We start from the raw sequence: 19,495 nt of genomic DNA, 5'->3' as shown, positions 1-19,495 counted from the left end.
CGGCGGGAAGAGGGGTTGGGAAGTGCTGGGGCTGCACCCCCGCCCTGAGGACACAACGAGGGCGGGGCGAGCCCTGAGCGCTTCGCAGGCCCTGAGCGGCCGCCTCCGAGCCCGTTCCCGGTGCGGCAGCGAGCTCGACCGGCCGGCGGGGCCGAAGCGGCGCCCCCTCAGGCGCCAGCGGGGCCGCCGTGGCTCCCGGCTCGCTGTGGCTCCGCCCGCGGGCGGGGGCCGTGCCGCGCGTCAGCTGGCGCCGCCGCAATTTTGTCCCCCCCGCGCCACCGTCCGCACAGCCCGGCCCGGGTGAGAGGTTACGGCTGCGTCCCCGGAAGCGGCGGAGGAGGCGGGTGTCCGGGCAGCGGCGCCGGCAGCGGCCTCCGCACCCCCCGCCATGTCCCCTTAGCCCCGTCAGGGCAGGACGATGGTGCAGAGCCCGCCCGCACGGCAGCCCCGCCGCCTCTGAGCGCTGCCGCCGCCTCCGGGCCTCCACCCGCCCGGCCCGGGGGCCTCTTCCCCGCGTCAGGCGCTGGTAAGATGGGGGCGCTCCGGGTTGCGGGTCCGTCCCGGCCGGTTTCCCGCCGGCGGGGCGCTGCGTTGCTCCGGTGGCGGTTGTGTAAGCGGGGGAAGCGCCGTGGAGCCGCCGCGGGCCCGGCCCGTTGCGGGGCAGAGCGGCTGCGCCGGGCTGTGCTTCGGTGCGCGGATCGACACGGGCCGCGCGGGCTCGGCTGGTGCGGTTTAGGGTCAGTCTTACGTTATTATCGGCTAAAAAATACTTTGAAAGCCTGTTAGCTTGAACTGTGTGTGTGGCTTCGAATCAGGGCAAAACAGAGTATTTCTGGTAGCAGTAATTTCAGTTTCAAAATAGCTTCTGAATACTGATTCCTTCTTTCCTTTTTTGTTCATCTATTCACTACATATCCATATTCTATCGCCTTCTGCTTTTTTTTTTTTTGATTTAACTTACATCTAAAGACGCTATAACGTGTTTAATAATAGATTTTGGGGTTTATCGCGCCTAGAGCATGGCTGCTAGCAACCTGACGTTAAATTGACCCGTGTATCGCGATCGCAGCCATGGACACCCAGGGAACATTCCTGCCTGACAAGGGGACACAACCATTGCAGCACAACCGCTGCTTTGCTATTTTTCCCTCTTTGTTTGTTTTTTAAGGGCTTGTCTTTGGGGAAATTTATTTGCATGATTAGCGCTAGCATATAATTGTATGGGTAAATTTGCCCTGTTAGACAAGCCTTGAGATAAGAATTCATTGAGGATTAATATCCTCATCGAACTTCTGAGAAGTTTTGTAGTTGGAAGCGTATGATGAGATGAAAGCCTGTCGTGGCTGGGCCGATCTTTTGTGCTAAATCATTAATGAGTTTTTATTAGTGGCTGAGCGATAGGAAACACGTACTAAACCTTTTGCTTCTAGGTTGGACGTACAAAACGGTTCTGGGTTCATCTAGTGAGCTGCTGCCACTTCCATCCACCCGCTTTTCCTCTGGGAATAAGCTGATGGCTGAAATCCAATGTCTGATCAGTAGGTGTTCACAAGAGGAGGCGACAACTTTTGTAGGCAGCCTGAGCAGAGAGAATATTGAATTGTCCCTGCCAAACGGATGCTCTTTGACCTTAGATTTAGTCCCATCAAAGAGGATTTAGGACCTTAGTAGCTTTGTTACCTCCTGTGATTTGAGGAGTGGCTCGGGGCCGGTGGAATGCGATTCTTCTTTCCCACTTGAAAGACAAGAACTTGAAATGCTGCCTGATAATACAAAGTAGACAGTGTGCTGGGTCATGGAGAGGAGCATCTGAAGGCACAGACAGAGCTCGGTGTCCTTGTCCCCTGGCAAGAAGCAGGAGGCTGGCACGTCCGTCACCCTTGGCCGTATGTTCCTGCAGAGTGATCGTCTTTATTGTTTTATTAAACAGCATATATATATATATATATATATATATTAGAAATAAAGCTGTTCTATTAAATGACCCCTAAACTAAGTATTAATGAAACTCGTTGGCGTCAGCATTTCTTTGCTTTTCCCAAAACTCCCCTTGCCAACAGCACGTCTGTGTTGAGGGTTCCATTTTCTTGAGAAGAACACTCTGACCTGTGAATAAAGCTGGTTCCCAGCGCGCTGAACCCAGGTTTTGATTCGGAAGAAAACTTATGTATGCCTGGGCATGTTGGGCTTTGTTAATTATCTGTAAAACGGAGACTCCACTTACGTATGTGAGTTTGGGCTAAGCAAATTAAAGTCCTATTTCTTTTGACCCATGGGGGTGAAGTGTAGAGATGTGGTAATATTATTGCCAGATCCTTGATATTTCACTTATTGCCCTGGTCTTGTACTTCAGCCACTGTGGCTGCTGTTTGATTTTCTCTGTCGCTGGCACCCCCTGGCTGTTTTCCTCCTCTCACAGCCAGCGTTGTGTTCTTTCTACATCCACAACTCTTATTTTGCCGTTTTATCCAAAGCTGCCATTTCCTCAACGCGTCGCATTTTCTGCTTGTGATTCACGCCGTGTCTGCGTCTGGGTCGCCTCACCGTTCTCATTACAAGCAATAGTTGCCATTACAAACAGTCTGAAGAGCCATTTTTTGTGGCATTTTTCTGCACTTACACAGCTGAATTCTGTACCGCGTTCCTTAATGAAGTCAACGATTAACCTCCTTAAATTGGTCACTAAGCCAGTTTCTGATTATTAAACTGTTACTGAGACTTTTCAGACTTGTTGAGTAAAGCCTTTCTGTGAACTGCATTTGTTTGGCTGTTGTTGGTAACGATCTATGCAGAATTTGGTTTCTCATGGCGCTTCAACAGGTCCTATAAAACCAAATCATTTGACTTTTGCCTTCCTCTCCCAGGCTCTCACGCTAATCCACAGTAACCAGAATAGCATCTTTTAATACAGCTTCAAAGCCTTTAATATTTTACTGTCATCCGTATGATGTAGATTGTGATGTCACGTTATAAATCACAACCTTGACTTGTGAAAGTTGGGAGGTTTTAAAAATGCCCAAGTGAGAACTGGTGTGTGAAAGCGTGTCCTCTCTCCATGGCACAGATGCTCTTGACAAACAGGGCTGCAAACCATCTATTTTCAACCAGAGGTTCGGCTTCTGTTCATTTGACACCTGGGGACATTTTAAATGGTATTTTTCACTTTTAACAACAGTCGGAATTTGGGGTTCATTGAACCAGTGAAATAAGACTTCCCTCACATCATTTGTATTTTCTGGCTTAAAACCTTTCTACCTATTTTTGGGTTTTCCATTTTTTAAAACTCTTAGCATTAAAAACAAAAGTATTTGGAACTTGCTTGCATTTGTGTGTTGGCGCATGAATATCTATTTAAATGGTAAATTAAAATCGATGTTGCTGTCACAGGACCTTGTGTTAAATCCACAGACATTTTGGACTACAACACACGTTTGTTGGGAAGGGCTGTTAAGAGGCTGGTAACTTTGTTTACACAGATTGAGTAATGTCTGACCCACACATTTTCATCTACAAATCAGGAAGAATTTGAAAAGTTACTTCAAGGTTGCTCTATTTGGTTTGAGCTGTTGCGGAGGAAGATTCTCTTAAATTGTAGAATAAATGACTATTTCCTCCCTTTTTAGGTGTCTACCCAATTCTGTGTTTGCATGAGTCTCTGACACATTAACTTCTGTATTTCTATCCTTTACCATTTTAATATTTTTAACTGGATAGCAGAATTTGGGCGGTTTTGGGGCCGATTTAAGAGCACATCTCTCCTGAGCACCGTCAGCTCTAACTCTCCCCACCTCAATTACTTCTGGAGCTGGTGCCCAATGTTCCGGGCTGGCAGTTTTCATTCTCCCGTTGTGCTTGAGCTCCTCGTTAGGATGACTGTGGAGATGTTTATTGCACAAGGATTAAAAGGCTTGGCCGGAGCGGAGAGCGGCGTGCAGCGCTCATTAGAGCCGCTTTCTAAATTATTTATTTAGCTAAATAGTGAAATCTGATCTTGTATTCCTGACCTGCCAGGAGGTTTTAGCGTTCGGTTTCTTTTTTTAACAGTGTGAAAAAGAAACGAAAGTGATGTTCTTTAGGTTATTCATTTACACAGAGGAAGTTGTTAGTTACAACTAGAGCTGGTAGGAAAATAGCATTTGTGTTGTGTTTCTAATGGGCCCTAACAGAAAGGAGGAGTTTAAGTGTGTGGACCATTAACCAAATCCCTAAAATCTAGTGGGAATATATGTTTTGATTTACACGCACTGATCTGTTTCACAAGGTCTTGAAAAATTAGTGTTATTTAAGCACTGTATTTCAAAAAGAAGTCAGCAATTCTTCAGGCAGTGGCGTGGAAAAACTTCTCATTCTGGTTTGCATTAACCATGTCCATGACCATGAGCCAGCACTGGGCCCTTGTGGCCAGGAAGGCCAATGGCATCCTGGGGTGGATTAGAAGGGGGTGGTCAGTAGGTCAGAGAGGTTCTCCTGCCCCTCTACTCTGCCCTGGTGAGACCACATCTGGAATATTGTGTCCAGTTGTGGCCCCTCAGTTCCAGCAGGACAGGGAACTGCTGGAGAGAGTCCAGCGCAGGGCAACAAAGATGCTGCAGGGAGTGGAGCATCTCCCGTGTGAGGAAAGGCTGAGGGAGCTGGGGCTCTGGAGCTGGACAAGAGGAGACTGAGGGGTGACCTCATTAATGTTTACAGATATCTAAAGGGTGAGTGTCAGGAGGATGGAGCCAGGCTCTTCTCAGTGACTTCCAATGATAGGACAAGGGGTAATGGGTTCAAACTGGAACACAAGAGGTTCCACTTCAATTTGAGAAGAAACTTCTCAGTGAGGGTGGCAGAGCCTGGCCCAGGCTGCCCAGGGGGGTTGTGGAGTCTCCTTCTCTGCAGACATTGAAACCCGCCTGGACACCTTCCTGTGTAACCTCATCTGGGTGTTCCTGCTCCATGGGGGGATTGCACTGGATGAGCTTTCCAGGTCCCTTCCAATCCCTGACATTCTGTGATTCTGTTATTCTGTGTCCATTTGCTATTTTCATGTCAGCTCCAGTATTGAAATCCACAGTTGTTCTCACAGATGCTCAGAAGGCATATTACGCTTCAGAAATTGCAGCTTATAGCATTTTCTAATTGCTTTCAAAGCTGGTGAGTTATGGGAGCGTATTAAGCAACCGGCACTTAAAAGCCGGTGATCTCTTACATAAAAATATTAGTCCGAATATTTAGTATATATGTGCTTTTTGGTGCATCCAGTTTTATGGCTGATTTTAGACCCTGTGGTAAACAAGAATGCTAATGGCGCTATTGGAAGCCCCCATACAAAGGGATCCCAGCGCTGGATGTGCTGCGGGTGACACTCAGCTTTGATTAAATGCTGTAATAAAACCTTCATCCGCGGCGTGGTTCTCAAAAGGAAATTCAGATGGGAACACTGAATACAACTCAGCTTTCAGTTTATCTTTTGATTATTTTCCATCTCAACACGTGTCTCCGATGTTTCTAGATGGAGTGTTGGGGGTTTTTTAGCTAGGGCTCATTTAAGAAATTTGCTGCCGGAGACAAGATGGGAGGTAAGACACACAGAGATGTGGATTGAAGCCAGCGTGGTCCTCACCCACACCAGCTCTCCCTTTCCATCCTGTTCCTGCCTTCTCCCAACACCTTCCCTGGCTTGTCTGGCCATAGCACAGCTGGTCTGGGATAAATATAGAAATTCTGGTGAGGTACATATTTATCATCACCTTTTCTTCTCCTTCTCTCCATCCTTTGCACTCCGCTTGCCGCCCTCAGCCACACTGTGTTGTAAAGAGGTGTTTGCGGCGCCCGATCATTCTTGTTGATAAAACGTTGCTGGCTTTCCTCATCTTTGCAAAGTGGATGAAAATTGGTTGATGATGCAAAGTAGTAAACCCAGGACATGATCCTGTGCTCTGGAGTGAGCCCTGTTGCAGCACATTTCACCCAGGAGAAGCAAGGAGGTGTGAGGAAGAGACAGGGCAAGTCGGAACGCACACCTCGGTGTTGGGTTATTGCCACAGCATCTGCGGTCTCTTCTCAGTGAGTTGAATTTTCCCCTTTCTGGAGTAGTTTTGCAGGTTTTGCCAATATTCCTTATGTTAAAGAATAACATTTCTGCCAGTGAAATTTCAAGTACACACAAGGAAGTTGTGATCGTCGTACATTGTGGCATCTGAAAAAGGCTTTGTCTGAAAGCTCCTCCTTTTCCCTGTTTGCTTTACGTTGTGATTCAGTAAACTTAGTCTGGGTCTTTGTGCTCTGCAAATGAAAATTCAGAAGGGGAATCAGACAAAATATTTTAGGCAAAAATTGATGATTCAGTCGGTTTCCTCATAAGGCCATTTCTTTGTTTACAGACTCTAGCAAAAGTTCTCTAGGTCCTGCAAGAATCAAATAAAGAAAGGAGTCTTCCAGCCTCCACCATAATGCAGTTATTTGGTGTTTCTGACCACAGGATTCCTGATGCAGAAGTATAAAATGATGCAGCCTGCTTTTTGGACCCCGTTTTGAAGGGCTGGTCCTTCCCCTAGGGATGGGGAAAAGGGATCTTTGAGGCTTCAGCCTCAGTTTTGGAAGCGTATGCCAGGATGTACAAAGTTTGATGTGCTACAACTCCATCCGCACCGTAATTTGGTGAATTAAAATATTACTGGAATTAGCGTGTACCAGTGTATATTCTGCCTAGGTGTGTGGGGAAGGAAAAGAGCTGGTTCTATTGCTCCTCAGCAATATTTGAGTGTGCTGGGAGTTGTCCTCATTTCTTAAAATCTGCTCCCAGCTGGCAGTTGCAGGTGCTGAGAAGGTGAAGTCAAGCGTGTTTTGATTTGTGCTTTATTGAAGGCATACTGTGTTCAGTGAACAGCACAGAGTCGTGTAATTGAATCTCATTTTGGTATGTGATTCCATTTTTTGGTTGTCAAGCTTTCACCTTATGTGATCCACCACCCCCCTCCCTGTGACACACGCAGCCCAGTCACTCTCTTCTGATACTCTGTGTTTTCAGGTGAACAATCAGAATAATGTTCAACATAAACCTGTTGGAGAACCTGAAGGTTTACATCAGCAGTCGACCTCCGCTTGTGGTCTTTATGATCAGTGTAAGCGCTATGGCAATAGCTTTTCTGACACTGGGTTATTTCTTCAAAATCAAGGAGATCAAGTCACCAGAAATGACAGAGGTAGGTACAGAAAGTTCCTGAGCTAAATAGTGGGAGTACTAATCTGAAAAACATGCCTAAAACTAATGAGTTGGGTTTTTTTCCCCTTAAGAACCCTCTCGTGGGAGTGTGCAGAGTCTTAGGGGAGTTTGTCTTCATTTATGTTTGCTCTGATTTAATAAGGAAAGAGGCTGTTGGTGTGAATGTTGGAATAGTCTTTTTTTAGTGTGAAGATGAGGCCAAATCTTCTGACGTGGCTCTTCCCTCCCTTGGCCTTTCTGTTTCTCATTCTGTTGTGCCAGCTTGTTTGTGACACTTGTGATCTCCTCTAGCACTATTGTGCAATGAGGGCAACCTTGCTGGAAACCGCTCATGCCCTGAGCGTGGTGAGAATGCGCCAGTGGGTCTGTTCCTTCCGTAGTTTAAAGGATATTCTGCTGTGCTGAGCGCCGCTCAGGCCGCGGCTGCGATTTAGCACGTTGAGCTTTTGTAAACAACTTGCCCGGTTGTTGAGATGGTCGTGGTGGGATTTGTCCTTGCTTTGTGAGCCACGTGGTTTTGGTGAAACGGCCTGGGACTGCGGGATGGTACATAGTGAGGTCTGCGCTGCTCTAGGGACCTGGCAGCCAGCGGTGAATTCGCTAATCTGGTTGAAATCTTCACGTTTGTTTTAAGGACTGGAATACTTTCCTCCTGAGGTTTAATGATTTGGACTTCTGTATATCCGAGAATGAAACCTTAAAGCATCTCATCAACGATACCACGACTCCGGAAAGCACCGTGACCAGCGGGCAGGCGAGATCTTCCACGCAGTCTCCGCAGACTCTCGAGGACTCTGGTCCCATCAACATCTCTGTTACCATCACCTTGACGCTAGACCCGCTGCGGCCGTTTGGCGGATACTCTCGCAATGTCACACATCTAAGTTCCACAATTTTTGGCCACCAGATTGGGCTCTCAGGTACGGAAGAAATGACCTTTGTAAATGTGAATGAAAGCTGTATAATTCATCAGAAACTCTCCAGCTTATTATTGGCGAGATAAATCTTTTACTCAAAACATACATGTGTTTCCAGATTTGTAGTGAGTATATTCCTATATAAAACTAGAAGAAACTTTCCTGCATTCAGAATGGAAAAGAGCCTGCAAGTTTGCCAAGATTAGGTTTTTCAGTTCTAAATGATCAACTTAATGACAATGGAAGTTAATTTTTAAGCCAACAAAGTTCCAAGCAGCAAAAGCTTCTACAGTGACCATCCTCAGTTTGATCTTGATACATCTTCAAGTCATTAACTCACATTTTAGAGGTATTAGTGTATATATAATACATTAGAGATCAAGGAGCATGTTGTCTAAAAATATAGAATTTATCTCAAATCTGTACATGAATGAGGTTTAATATCAGAAACAGCAAGAAATAAGGTGGTTACGCTTTCTGTGGTGTGAAGTGACTGATGTACTGCGTGGCTGCCCTGAGAGTAAGTTTTGACAGGAGATTGTAGAAAATTAATAGAAATTGATAATAGGACTTGTAGAAAATTAATAGAAATTGATAATAGGACCTCATTGAATTTTAGTTTTTAGCCAGGGCTGCATTTTATAATGCCTGAAGGTGTCTTGAACCTCCTGTGAACAGACATTTACCATAGCTGTAAATCTGTATTACTGTATTTTGTGGTGTTGTTATTATGTTACTGCTTTAAAAGCTACCAAATGCAAGTTCCATTTCCAGTAGCCTGGATATATTTTCTCTGTTAATATATCCACATGGAGTTAACATACACTACTTATTCTGCAGTTCAATATCTGCTGGCACCTTTTTGTCTACATAAATATCTCCAATTTGAAAAGTAAGTGTTGGAAAAAGCAGCTGTGGAACCAAGTCTTTAGAAGGTCTCTGATTTTACTTTGTAATAAAGTTCTCTGAACACACATGAGTTCACTTATAAATAGTGAGTTTATAATTTCTGAAAGGAGCCTCATGACCCCACTTTTTGTGGGGACAGGAGAGATTAGGAAGACCAACAGCTGGGCTTTTGTGGTTTGTTGTTGGTTTTGGTTTAGTTTGGGTTTTTTTAAAACTTTCTTTTTCCTCTCTGTGTTGATAGCAAAGATCCTGGATGGCTTCAAAGGGACAGAGTCGTGGTTATGGTTACTGTCTTAGTTGTTTCCATGTTGTCCTTATCCTAGTGTTTGTTGCTCAGATACTTTTGTGAACCAAATCCAGCTTTCCTTCTCTTTCTCAAAGGCAGAGAATCCCACGAGGAGATCAATATCACGTTCACCCTTCCGGCTGCCTGGAATTCCGATGACTGCGTCCTGCATGGCCACTGCGAGCAGGTCGTGTTCACCACCTGCATGACCATCACAGCAGCCAGCAACGTGTTTCCCGTCACAGTGTAAGTGCATTTGAAACACTCCATCACAGGCTGGTTAATAGGTGATTCATTCCTCAGCTGTTCTCTGAGGTGGTTACTTCCTGATGAAAATTATTGACTGTGGAAGTTTATGTACCCACCTTCCTTTCCCCACAGGAAGAACCTTGGCTTGAGACTTTTGCTGGCTTTTAGCAACACTGCATTTTTCTCTGCATTTTTCTGGCCCCTACCTGCCTTTCAGCATGTTACCTGTGATTTTAAACTGCCCTCAGAACAAAAGAATCTGTGAATATTTAGGACAGATACCCTATAATTTCGTTTCCCTACCTTGTGTGAGAGCCAAGGCTTGACACTAAGGTTCTTATTCTCTTCCCTGCTGAGAGATCAGCATAAGCCAAATGCTGCTTTGCTACCGTCACCCAGCAGGTACAGACCTCTGATCAAAACAGCTTCCCTTTGTCTTCTCTAGATTCTCTGCCACTATTCAACACACCCTGGAGAACCACCAGATAGATTCTCATGACGTCTGAAGCCTTATGAAAACCAGTGTTTTCCTAATTAAGCTGTGCGGTGTTGACTTACTGGCACAACATGTAATTAAATCTAATCATAGTATAGGAATCATATGGTTTCTGTACACTCTTTTGGTTAAGCTTTGTTTTTTGTAGTTGTTTTTGGAATGTCCAAAATCAAACTGTGTCTTACGCTGTTCTAAAAGTTCGCCTCACTGAACATAGAGAACCGCAATTAGGGTGCTAATTATTTCTGTTTTTCTGCAGTCAGCCACCACACTGTGTTCCTGAAACATACAGCAACGCTACGCTTTGGTACAAGATCTTTACCACCGCAAGGGACTCTAATACAAAATATGCACAAGACTATAACCCTTTCTGGTGTTACAAAGGAGCAATTGGAAAAGTGTATCATGCTTTAAACCCCAAACTCACTGTTATAGTTCCAGATGTAAGTGCCATGGTGGTTTTATATGTTATGTTGAATAAGCGCTTAGCTCTGTTTTAATTGACTGTGGTTCTGTTTGTGTCCTAAAATAGTCGTATTCAGTGCTGGTTTATTATGTAGTGCAAGGGTTGAGATAGAGTTGGAAACGCTTTACCCCTGGTGGGCACGATGGTCTTCCTGTAATCCCCACGTGCCTCACAGCTTTTAATAACTCACATTTATATCCTGAAATCATTTGGCAAAAGACACTGTCAGTACATGGGAAGAGAACTCTCGTGCAGATTTTTAACGGGAGGAACATTTGGCCTCTTTATGTGCCACAATTAGGAATCACTTTCATTACTGTGCCAGCTGCGTAATGGGGAGAAAGTTGATTCATGAAGTAATTTCTGTGCTGATCTGATAGTTATTGCTTTAATATAAAATGCCAACTAACGGTGCATTGTCAATAAATGGTTTTAATTTTCTGTGCAGGATGATCGCTCTCTTATAAACCTGCATCTCATGCATACCAGTTACTTTCTTTTTGTGATGGTGATTACAATGTTCTGCTATGCAGTTATTAAAGGCAGACCAAGCAAACTGAGGCAAAGCAATACAGAATTCTGCTCTGAAAAGGTGAGTCTGTGTAATAACAAAATATTGACTCTGATAAGAAAACATAGAAAACCTCCTTTTTTACATAGTACAGACTGTTCTTTCTTATCTCCAGGGGTGTAGATTTAATTCCTTTTCAAAGAGACATGGGTGTTTCATTGTGGACAGTACAGATGGGTGCTACAAAATACATATATGGGCTTAGTAGATCCTCAGATTTCTTGGAACTGGATTATTGCAGTTCAGTAAGTGCTATAATGCAGCTGTTCTACCCTGATTCTGATGTTACTTGTGCTGTTTGTATGAAGCATTGAATAGATAGCATTGAGTAGTTTTATTTGTCTTTTATCACAACAGACTGAAAACTTTGAGTAAAGCGTGGTACGTAATTCTAATAGTTGTTAATTGGAATTAAATGAAAACAAGGACAAAGCTGCTGAAACAGTCGATATTCAACACTGCATTGGAGACCTGCACTTTTCTTGAAGGATTAAACGTGAATATGCGTAATTGTGAAGTAGGAAGCTAACGCTGGCACCTTTTGATATTAATGATATTTTGTAGTATAAGCTGTTTTGGTTTCTTGTGTGGTGTTTGTGTTTTAAAAACTGATGATGCTGACTACAAACCACCTTCAGACTGACTTTGATTTCCTCTCCAAGCCAGACTTTTCAAGGCTCTTTGAAAAGGCAAGGCCAGATCTGCCAGCTGTGTGGAGATCAGGAATATCACTGTTACAGGATGAAGAATCTGACTTTAATTAAATGTTTTCTTTTCCTTTAGGTTGCTTTGTCAGAAGCATAATCCACCCTCTCCTTGACTGAGAATGACTGAGAACCGTAATCATTGCCTGCTGAACCCAGAATGGGTCTTAACACTCTGTGAATACATTATCTTGCAATGTTGGTTTATTCCAACCAAAGACATTTCAAGTGCCTGTAATTGATTTGTACATATTTATAAAGGTATATTCAGAATAGGTCAGGTGATGCACTTGTTCCGCATCGTAGTGCGGCCGGAAACTTTCAGTCTTTACCTGTGGACATAGCCGAATGTTTGTGTAGATATGTTTAGTGATATGGCTACATATAGTCAGAGCAAGATATTTTTGTCTAGCTGCATCTGGGCAGGTTAAGATGCCTTTGCAAGTGTCTCAAACGAACCAACAGATTTTTGTTTTTTGCCCAATGATATGTACAGTGTGTTTGAAACAGTATGCACCTTTGATATAACGCCGCATTTCCAAAGCCACCAATCTACTACATTAATTAAATGTGTGTTTGCGTGGCCTGATACTTTCTTCCATTTGTTCCTTGCTTGCAAGAAAAGATATCAACATTTTAGATTTGTTTTTGAAAAAGAAATACTTATACACATTTTAATAGTGCTGTATTTAGGACAAACTTGTGCTTTTATTCATAGTAAAAAAAAAAAATGAGTGAAGTCCCATCTTAAAATGTTTCTTATTGAAAAGTGCTAAGTTGGATTTTTATTTTATTTAAATTTCATTTGGCTTGCTGAGTGCCGGAGGATCAGCAGAGACTGTCTGGAGCGTTTGCCGCTTGGCCTCCCCCCCGCAGCCCTCACACCAGGACTGTGTGAGCAGCTTGCTCTAAACTTCTTTTCTTTTCTAGAAAGGGAAGCTTAATACAAAGCTGTATTGTATGGGCAGCCTGTCGGGGCTCTGCACAGCCTTGGGCAAGTGCAAATAACGAAAGGAAAGCCCGTAGTGTGTTACAGAGCTTCGCGTTGGGACTCTGTCCATCTCCGAAGGGCAGCGGGAAATGGGACTGACTTGCTTGGCTTAGTCCCATTGCCAGCGAACGCTGCCCGCTCGGGGAGAACAGCAAGGAGAGCGCTGGGGCTGCTGCGACAAGGTCAAAGACACCCCACGGTAAAACACACGCTGTTCTCTGTGTCTGTTCTTAACTTCGTGCTCTTGTTCTGTGCATTTCTCCCTTTCTCATTCTGGCTTTTGCTGTTTCTTTCTGGTTTTTTATTGAGTAGCCTCAATTGTCCCGAGTCAGGGTTTTCCTGCAGACTTACCCACCACCGCTTTTAAAATCTCACTGATTGCCTTAATTGACCCTTCATCTTGTATTTCAGCTTTCTTGTCAGAAACTGTAGGTCTGCACACACACACAAATGCTTCCTCCCCTTCCTCCTTTCGCTCCAAACTACACAAAAGAAGGAACTCAAGTCAAAATCTCACAGTCTCGATTATGCTGGCCTAAAATTCTTAGTTTATTAACTGTAGGCACTATTGAATGGTACCCTACTGCTCTGTATGTACGGGACTTCAGTAAGTTCATGAGTCTTCAGTGTATTGAAGCAAAGTAGTCGCACTTTTCTTCAGAACATGTTTCCTTTATAGAATTTCGGTTACTTAAGTGGTGTTAACTAACATGCATTTTTCTCCAGGGATGTTAAGGCAAAGCTTTAGAGGTGGCCGAGTTTGAAGTTTAGGGATAAAACGAAGCTTCCAGTGTTCTCCCGATGCTGCTCCGGGCTAATCCGGCTTCGCCAAATGAATCGGTGAAGTCAAAACAGGTAGACGGCTCCTCATGAAAACTGTCCGAGCTGTTCCTAATGCACCTACCCAGCCTTGTGCATTAATGCTGACTTAGAGTTCCCTACGAGGGTGGCTTGACCTGGGGACCAAAGGCACGAATAGAAAGGAGATTGGGGTGGCGTTGCAAATTCTGGAAATACCTAAAAAACCTCCCAACATAATGCAACCCCTTTAAAAAAGCCGCGTCCTTTCCGTTTCAGCAAATGAAAAATCAAAACTTCGAATGTTCTAATTAAAACGTAGTTAAAATCTGTTTTGCTCTTTGGTAATTCAAGGAGCCTGCTTTGCGATTTATCACCCGCCGTATTGAAGTACCCGGAAATACTAAGATTGCAACACGCAAATGCAAAAGAGAAGATGTTAAAGTTGTACTTTTTGGCCTTAGTTTCCCCCTTGGCAGCCCGCGTTGCAGCGCAGAGGGAAGCGCGTCCGTCGGCGCGGAACGCTGCAGTGCTGAGCAGTATTGGCTTGTTCTGGGCGCAGTCTACACAAGTTAAATGCAGCCAAACAGAAGAGTAAAAACTTAAAGTTCAGATCATATTGATCTTTCCTTTTTTGTTTTCTTTTTCTTTTTAACTATGACTTGAATCAGTTTTGATTCTATTTGTACGTGTTTTCTTGTTCTTAGAAAGCTGCCATTTTCTTTTGCATTTTTCTTTGCCATTACATAGAAAATCTGAGCCTTGGTTTTTCAACCCTCTGCAGGTGATTATAGGGTTAAGATGGCTTGTTTGTTTTGTTTTGTTCTTACATTTCACTTGTCTTGTTGCATGATGGTTAATAGCTGATTTGGAAATGACATTTCTCTCCTAGATTAATTTTGTGTTTGTAAGATGTGCATATTGCTTTGCAGAATAAAAAAGATGAAGTTTATTCTATTGTCTTTGTTTCTCCTGCCCCGTTGCTGTGAAGGTTTCCTAAATCACGAATCTTATATGGACCATAGGAGGAGATAAGTGAAAGTCCACAGTAGATTGGGATTCTCAACCCTTTGAGTGCATGTGGTGCAATGAGCACCTTTTTGTATTGTTATTGTTTAGGGAATGTGGCTGGTGCCTGTCATATGAAATGCAGGATTTGTCACCTAGACCCATGTCTCTGGTTGCTTTTCCTTGATGACGATCGTGCCTCCCACTGCCTCCTCGCTACAGGTGCCGTGTAAAGGACTCGGCTGAACCAGGACCAGACGCTAAGTGTGTCAGAGTCACCCGGAGTTGGTTGGAGAATGTATAGGGATGGCTGTTGAAATGAAGATAATGTGACCTGTTAAATTCTAGCTCCAGTTACTGGGCAGCTGGAACAACTTACACCTGCATGTTTTCGATGCTCGAGTAAGAAAAACATACTTTGTTTTGCTTTTGGAAGCTCGTTAAGAGCTTGGCGCTGTGTATCTGACAAGTGCACGGAAGCCAACCCGTCTTACTTCTCTAAAAAACAGACTTCAAAGCATCCAAATAGCGCCTGTTCGGATCTGCTGGCGAATGTGAGTGTTGTTTGAAAGCAAACCTGTGACATCCTTTTATAATTTGTACTGGTACTTGTACTTGTACTCTTAAGAATTAGTAGAAAACACTTAATGGAGGCGTTTTTTGCAAATCCCGTTGTTATGGCTCCAGGAACCTGGCTGGTTCTGAAATGTCCGTCCTGAAGGAGCTTTAAGCCCCGTGTTGGCGTGGTCTCAGCTTTGAGGAGCCTGTCCCTCAGCCAGCCAAGAGGAAGAGAAAGGCAGTCGGACACGTATTCACTTGTTTTCTGTTAAACAAACTCTCTTTCATAACTCGAGCAGCCGCTATTTGGCAAATACACAACTTTGTTTAATGAGTTCTATAGAAGCGCAACTTCCTTGAAGAAAATCCTGGTGTTACAGCTCTTATTGCGTAGAGTTACACTTGAGTAAACTTACAGGAGGATCTCCGGTGAGTTCCCACTGGGGAAAAAGAACTCGGTGAACCAATATGTGATTCAATACCATTTTGTTCTAGAATTAAAGGTGAGCAAACTGCTGCCTGGAATATTTCCCAGGCGTCTTAATATAGGAGAAGTCTTGCTGTAATTTAGTGCCATAGCCTTAAGTCAGGTTCTTTCAAGGCTCCCTCCTGGCTCTTGATAACATGAGCAGCTTAAACCTGGGTGTTTTACGCAGGTGCTGATATTTCCAGGTGCTGGAAGGTTGGAAGGGTGGGGTGAGCAGAAAGGATTCATTTGATACCGCTGCAATCAGGCTGTTTGCTCATAATGATGGTGTTTGTTAACAAACTAAAATAAGAGCAATGAAAAATTATGTAAAGCTTGCTCATCTGGAAAAAACGCACGTGCTGTGTTTGCAATCAGATTACACCTGATGTTAGCAGGCTGCTCCAGATTGGGATGCGAAGTACCATCTGCCGTCAGCGATGGCGTTTCTTTAATCGGCTGCTTTGTGCCAAATATTTTGGTATTACGTGAAAGTATTGCTGCAAATGAGGAACAGCATCTGTCTGCCAGCAGCGCCGTCTCTCTGCAAGCAAATTGCTTTAGCCCTTTTAAAATGGAGAGTTTCAGAGGAACGTTCTCAGAATTTTTGCGTGAATGAGTGTGCTGGCAGCCGCTGAAATTTGCACTGTAAATTCTCCTTTTCCCTCCAGCTCTAATCAAAATTTTGCTAGTGATGAATTCCCTGCCAGAGAGAGAAAATACAACTGTAGCTAAGCCCACGTTTCTGTTAAACTCCTGCGCCTTGTGCTGTTAACCAGCTACTCGGTGACTTTCCAGCTTTTGATTTCTGAGCTCCACAAACACCCTCCTTGAAGATCCCCGAGAAGCTGCACGCACAAAGGTTCCTTTGTGGCATCTGTTATCTGGGTATTTTTTTCTGTTGGCTTGTGCCAACTTTTCGGGGACTGACCTTGAGGTGTCTGTTAACCCTGGGTTGAAAACAACTCTGCTAAATGAACAGCAGCCGTGCTGGGTCTGGACCCTGTTTGGGTGCCAAGTGCTGTCCCCGTCCCTCGGTGCCCCCGCCAGCTCTCAGCAGATCTGGCTTCCCTGCTCTGCCTGGCTGGGTGACTCGTCAACTTGCGTTGTGTTTGTAGGTCTCAGTTTCTGCTTTATAAAGGGCTTTTACAGCTCTGCTGTGCGCTATGACCTTTACTGATAGAAGGAATTTATCCTCAGCTAGAAAATGCATCCGATTGTCTGATGGCTCCAGGGAGGGGGAGGTTGCATCCCAGCCCGCAAGGCTTCCTAGCAGAACCTATATTCCCTATTTACCTTTTGAGGATATTTTCTTTACAGGGTGTTCAAATAACCATGGAGGACCTAAGCATAGATTTCCTTGTGCCATCTCTATTGTTAACTCCTGGCAACATGATGCTTGCACCTCAGTGAAATAAACAACAACAGAAGATTTAATCTGTAGCTACAAAAAAAAGGGTAGGACAGTCATAGACCTAATTAATGTTTGTGCATAAAACATTTCACAATACACTATATTATCATTTATCCTTTGAAAAGATCCCTTCTGGTAATCACCTCTGTCTTGTAGCAAGAGGGGCTTTTCCAGGCAGGAGGGTGGCAATATCCTCCCTGTGGTCTTGGTATAAATGACACCGTGGAGTTGTTTTGTCTGCGGGGAAGGTGAGAGCCCAGGAGCAACTCCAGCAAGGTGAGTGACTGAAAAAGGTGTGTAAACCCAGGATGTCCTTGTAGCCGTTTCACCTCAGAGCCCCACATGAACAAAGCTGTTATTTTCTAGCAGGCACAAGCGGCTAAGAAACACAATTTTGTGGCCTGTAGATGGGGTTGTGGCTACATGCATCTAGCAACACTTGCCACAGCTCAACACCCCCAGCAGGATTTTCACCCCAACTTTAAATCTGTTTCCCCTGGACTGTTGCCCTCTCCCTCCTTTGGCAGCAGCATTTGCTGGGCAGACGGGACTAGGTTACTGCCTGCTCTGTTGTGGAGGGCGGATTCACCATTTTGCAGAGTAACACAGACAAACAACCTCATAAGAGCCACCAAAGGAGGTAGTTGGGCTTTGTTCTGGCATTCAGCTGGAGCAGGTTGTGAGGTGGAGCTGTGATTACCCACAGGAGATGCTCATCACCCCTGATTGCTCCTCAGCTGGGGCTGGGAGGCTGTGGTTGAACTGGGGCAGTCACAACCCGGCTGCTCCCTGTCCGCTGGGGTGACTTGTCTCCCCAGGGCACCCTGGAGAGATATTTGAGGCAGTAAATGGATGGTTTGGTGTGATAGGAGTCACTGCTGGGATGTGAACAGGCAGCACTGGAGCTACTGGATTCCTCTGGTCCCGGTGAGTCCTGCCCCTGGGGAGGGTTGGGGTGTGGGGCTGCAGGGGTGTCCCTTTGCTGGAATCTCAGAGGGGTTTAGGGGACTGTGGTCAGTGGGCTAAGGGCTCGCTACAGGGCTCAGAGCCACAGGAGCAGCTGAACTCACACCAAACCTTTGAGCCTCACCCTCCTGCAAATGTGTTTGTGCTCCTTATGGCTCAAGGAGGGACCGAACAGCTTGAAAATGAATATTTCCAAGGCAATCCTGACTCAGATCAGAGCTAGTACAGGAGACCTGAGAGAGCCTAGAAACAAAGAGAAACCAAGAGCCAATCTGGGTCAGGAAAAGAAATCTGAACCTCCTATAAGGGAATAATTTGGAGCACTGAGAGAAACACAAACCGGTCAGCTGGGGAACGGGACGGGGGCTGCACCCTCGGGGGGGTTCGCAGGGTGGGCTGGAGGCCCTGAACAAGGCTGGGGAGGTGCTGCTGCATTTGGGTGGCCCCGCTCTCCCCGTGGGCACCACTAGATGGCGGCAGGAGCTCAGCCTGGACCGGGTTTTGCTGGGCGGGGAGCGGAGCCCAGGGCTGGGCAGAGGCGGCACCTGTGCGAGGCTGGGGGTGTCTGTCCTGCGGGGGGGTGTCGGACACACGGACCCGCTTTCTGCCTCTCATCCTGTGGGGAAAGGGCAAGAAGGGGCAAATCAACGCTGGCAAAGCTACTCAATAAATAAGCAGTAGATATAAGGTGTCCTGGGTCCTGTTCAGGGCACGCAGGCTGCTAAGGGATGTGTGTGTCTCTGTCTGTCTGTCCGTGCTGCCACCCTACCTGCTCGGAGCAGAGCTCAGCCAGAGCCCTTTTGGGGACTTGCAGGAGCTTGTGACTCTGCCTGGAGCTCTAAGGGCCCTTTTCTTAGTGAAAAGCTCCATCATGTGGACTCTTGAGCACTCCCGGGGTACCTGTGACCCCAAAGGCAGGTGCAGCATCACTTGGTGGGAAGTTGGGGTCTGCAGCTCCTGAACGAGTGTGAGGAGCAGTAGGGCAAAGGTCCCTCCTTCCCCTGATAAATGTATCCTTGTCAGATGTTGTGGACCCCCTAAAACAGGCGAGGATTCATTTAGGAAGGGGTGGAAAATTGTTTCCAGAGCAGCAGTTTTCCAATCCTTTGCCCTGATGTTCCCAAGTGGTCTCTTAGTTCAATGGGCTCCTTTGGGGTTTGTGCAGCGAGCTCAGCTGTAGGAATGAAGATGGGGATTTTTCAGCAGGGTTGAGTTTATCTGTAGCTTCCAGAAAAGGCCGTGCAACAGGGGCCCTGTAGGATCCCCAGGGCTGCTTTGTAGGGCTCTTAGACTGGCTTAAAGCTGCTCCTACAAACTGGTGCTTGCTGCAGAGAAGCAGCTCCTCGATACGTTCGGTGCTGCAGAGACAGCCCGATATCTTGGTTTGGTTCAGTTCCCACAGGTTCTTCCACATTTGCAGTTGCTTGAGGAAAGTCTGGGGAATTAATTCCTTTTTCCTGGGTCTTGCTTCCAGACAGGGACAGGGAAC

General features: G+C 45.4%; 1 protein-coding gene across 2 annotated transcripts; it reads left to right on the top strand.

The window, feature by feature from the left end:
• Positions 1 to 155: 155 nt before the first annotated feature.
• Positions 156 to 14,540, top strand: TMEM248 (transmembrane protein 248). Of its 2 annotated transcripts, none has more exons than XM_080357129.1 (7): positions 156 to 526; positions 7,161 to 7,187; positions 7,842 to 8,127; positions 9,415 to 9,565; positions 10,324 to 10,507; positions 10,979 to 11,122; positions 11,885 to 14,540. In XM_080357129.1, the coding sequence occupies exons 2-7, from the start codon at positions 7,179 to 7,181 to the stop codon at positions 11,903 to 11,905; spliced, it is 795 nt and encodes a 264-aa protein (XP_080213255.1). In that variant the 5' UTR covers positions 156 to 526; positions 7,161 to 7,178; the 3' UTR covers positions 11,906 to 14,540. The 2 variants fall into 2 exon arrangements, with proteins under 2 accessions (XP_080213255.1, XP_080213254.1); XM_080357128.1 differs by having other exon boundaries at positions 7,013 to 7,187.
• The last annotated feature ends 4,955 nt before the right edge of the window (positions 14,541 to 19,495 follow it).

The sequence above is a fragment of the Nesoenas mayeri genome, assembly GCF_963082525.1.
Source record: "Nesoenas mayeri genome assembly, chromosome: 20".
In the NCBI taxonomy this organism is placed as follows: domain Eukaryota; kingdom Metazoa; phylum Chordata; class Aves; order Columbiformes; family Columbidae; genus Nesoenas; species Nesoenas mayeri.
The sequence above is the reverse complement of the archived record's forward strand: the minus strand, read 5'-3'. Positions and strand labels throughout refer to the sequence as shown.

Excerpts from the sequence above, each read along its gene's own strand:
- TMEM248 (XM_080357128.1), top strand. The coding sequence starts at position 7,029 with ATGTTCAACATAAACCTGTTGGAGAACCTGAAGGTTTACATCAGCAGT. Across the intron at positions 9,566-10,323 it reads AACGTGTTTCCCGTCACAGT|TCAGCCACCACACTGTGTTC; the intron begins GTAAGTGCATTT and ends GTTTTTCTGCAG. Across the intron at positions 10,508-10,978 it reads TCACTGTTATAGTTCCAGAT|GATGATCGCTCTCTTATAAA; the intron begins GTAAGTGCCATG and ends TTTTCTGTGCAG.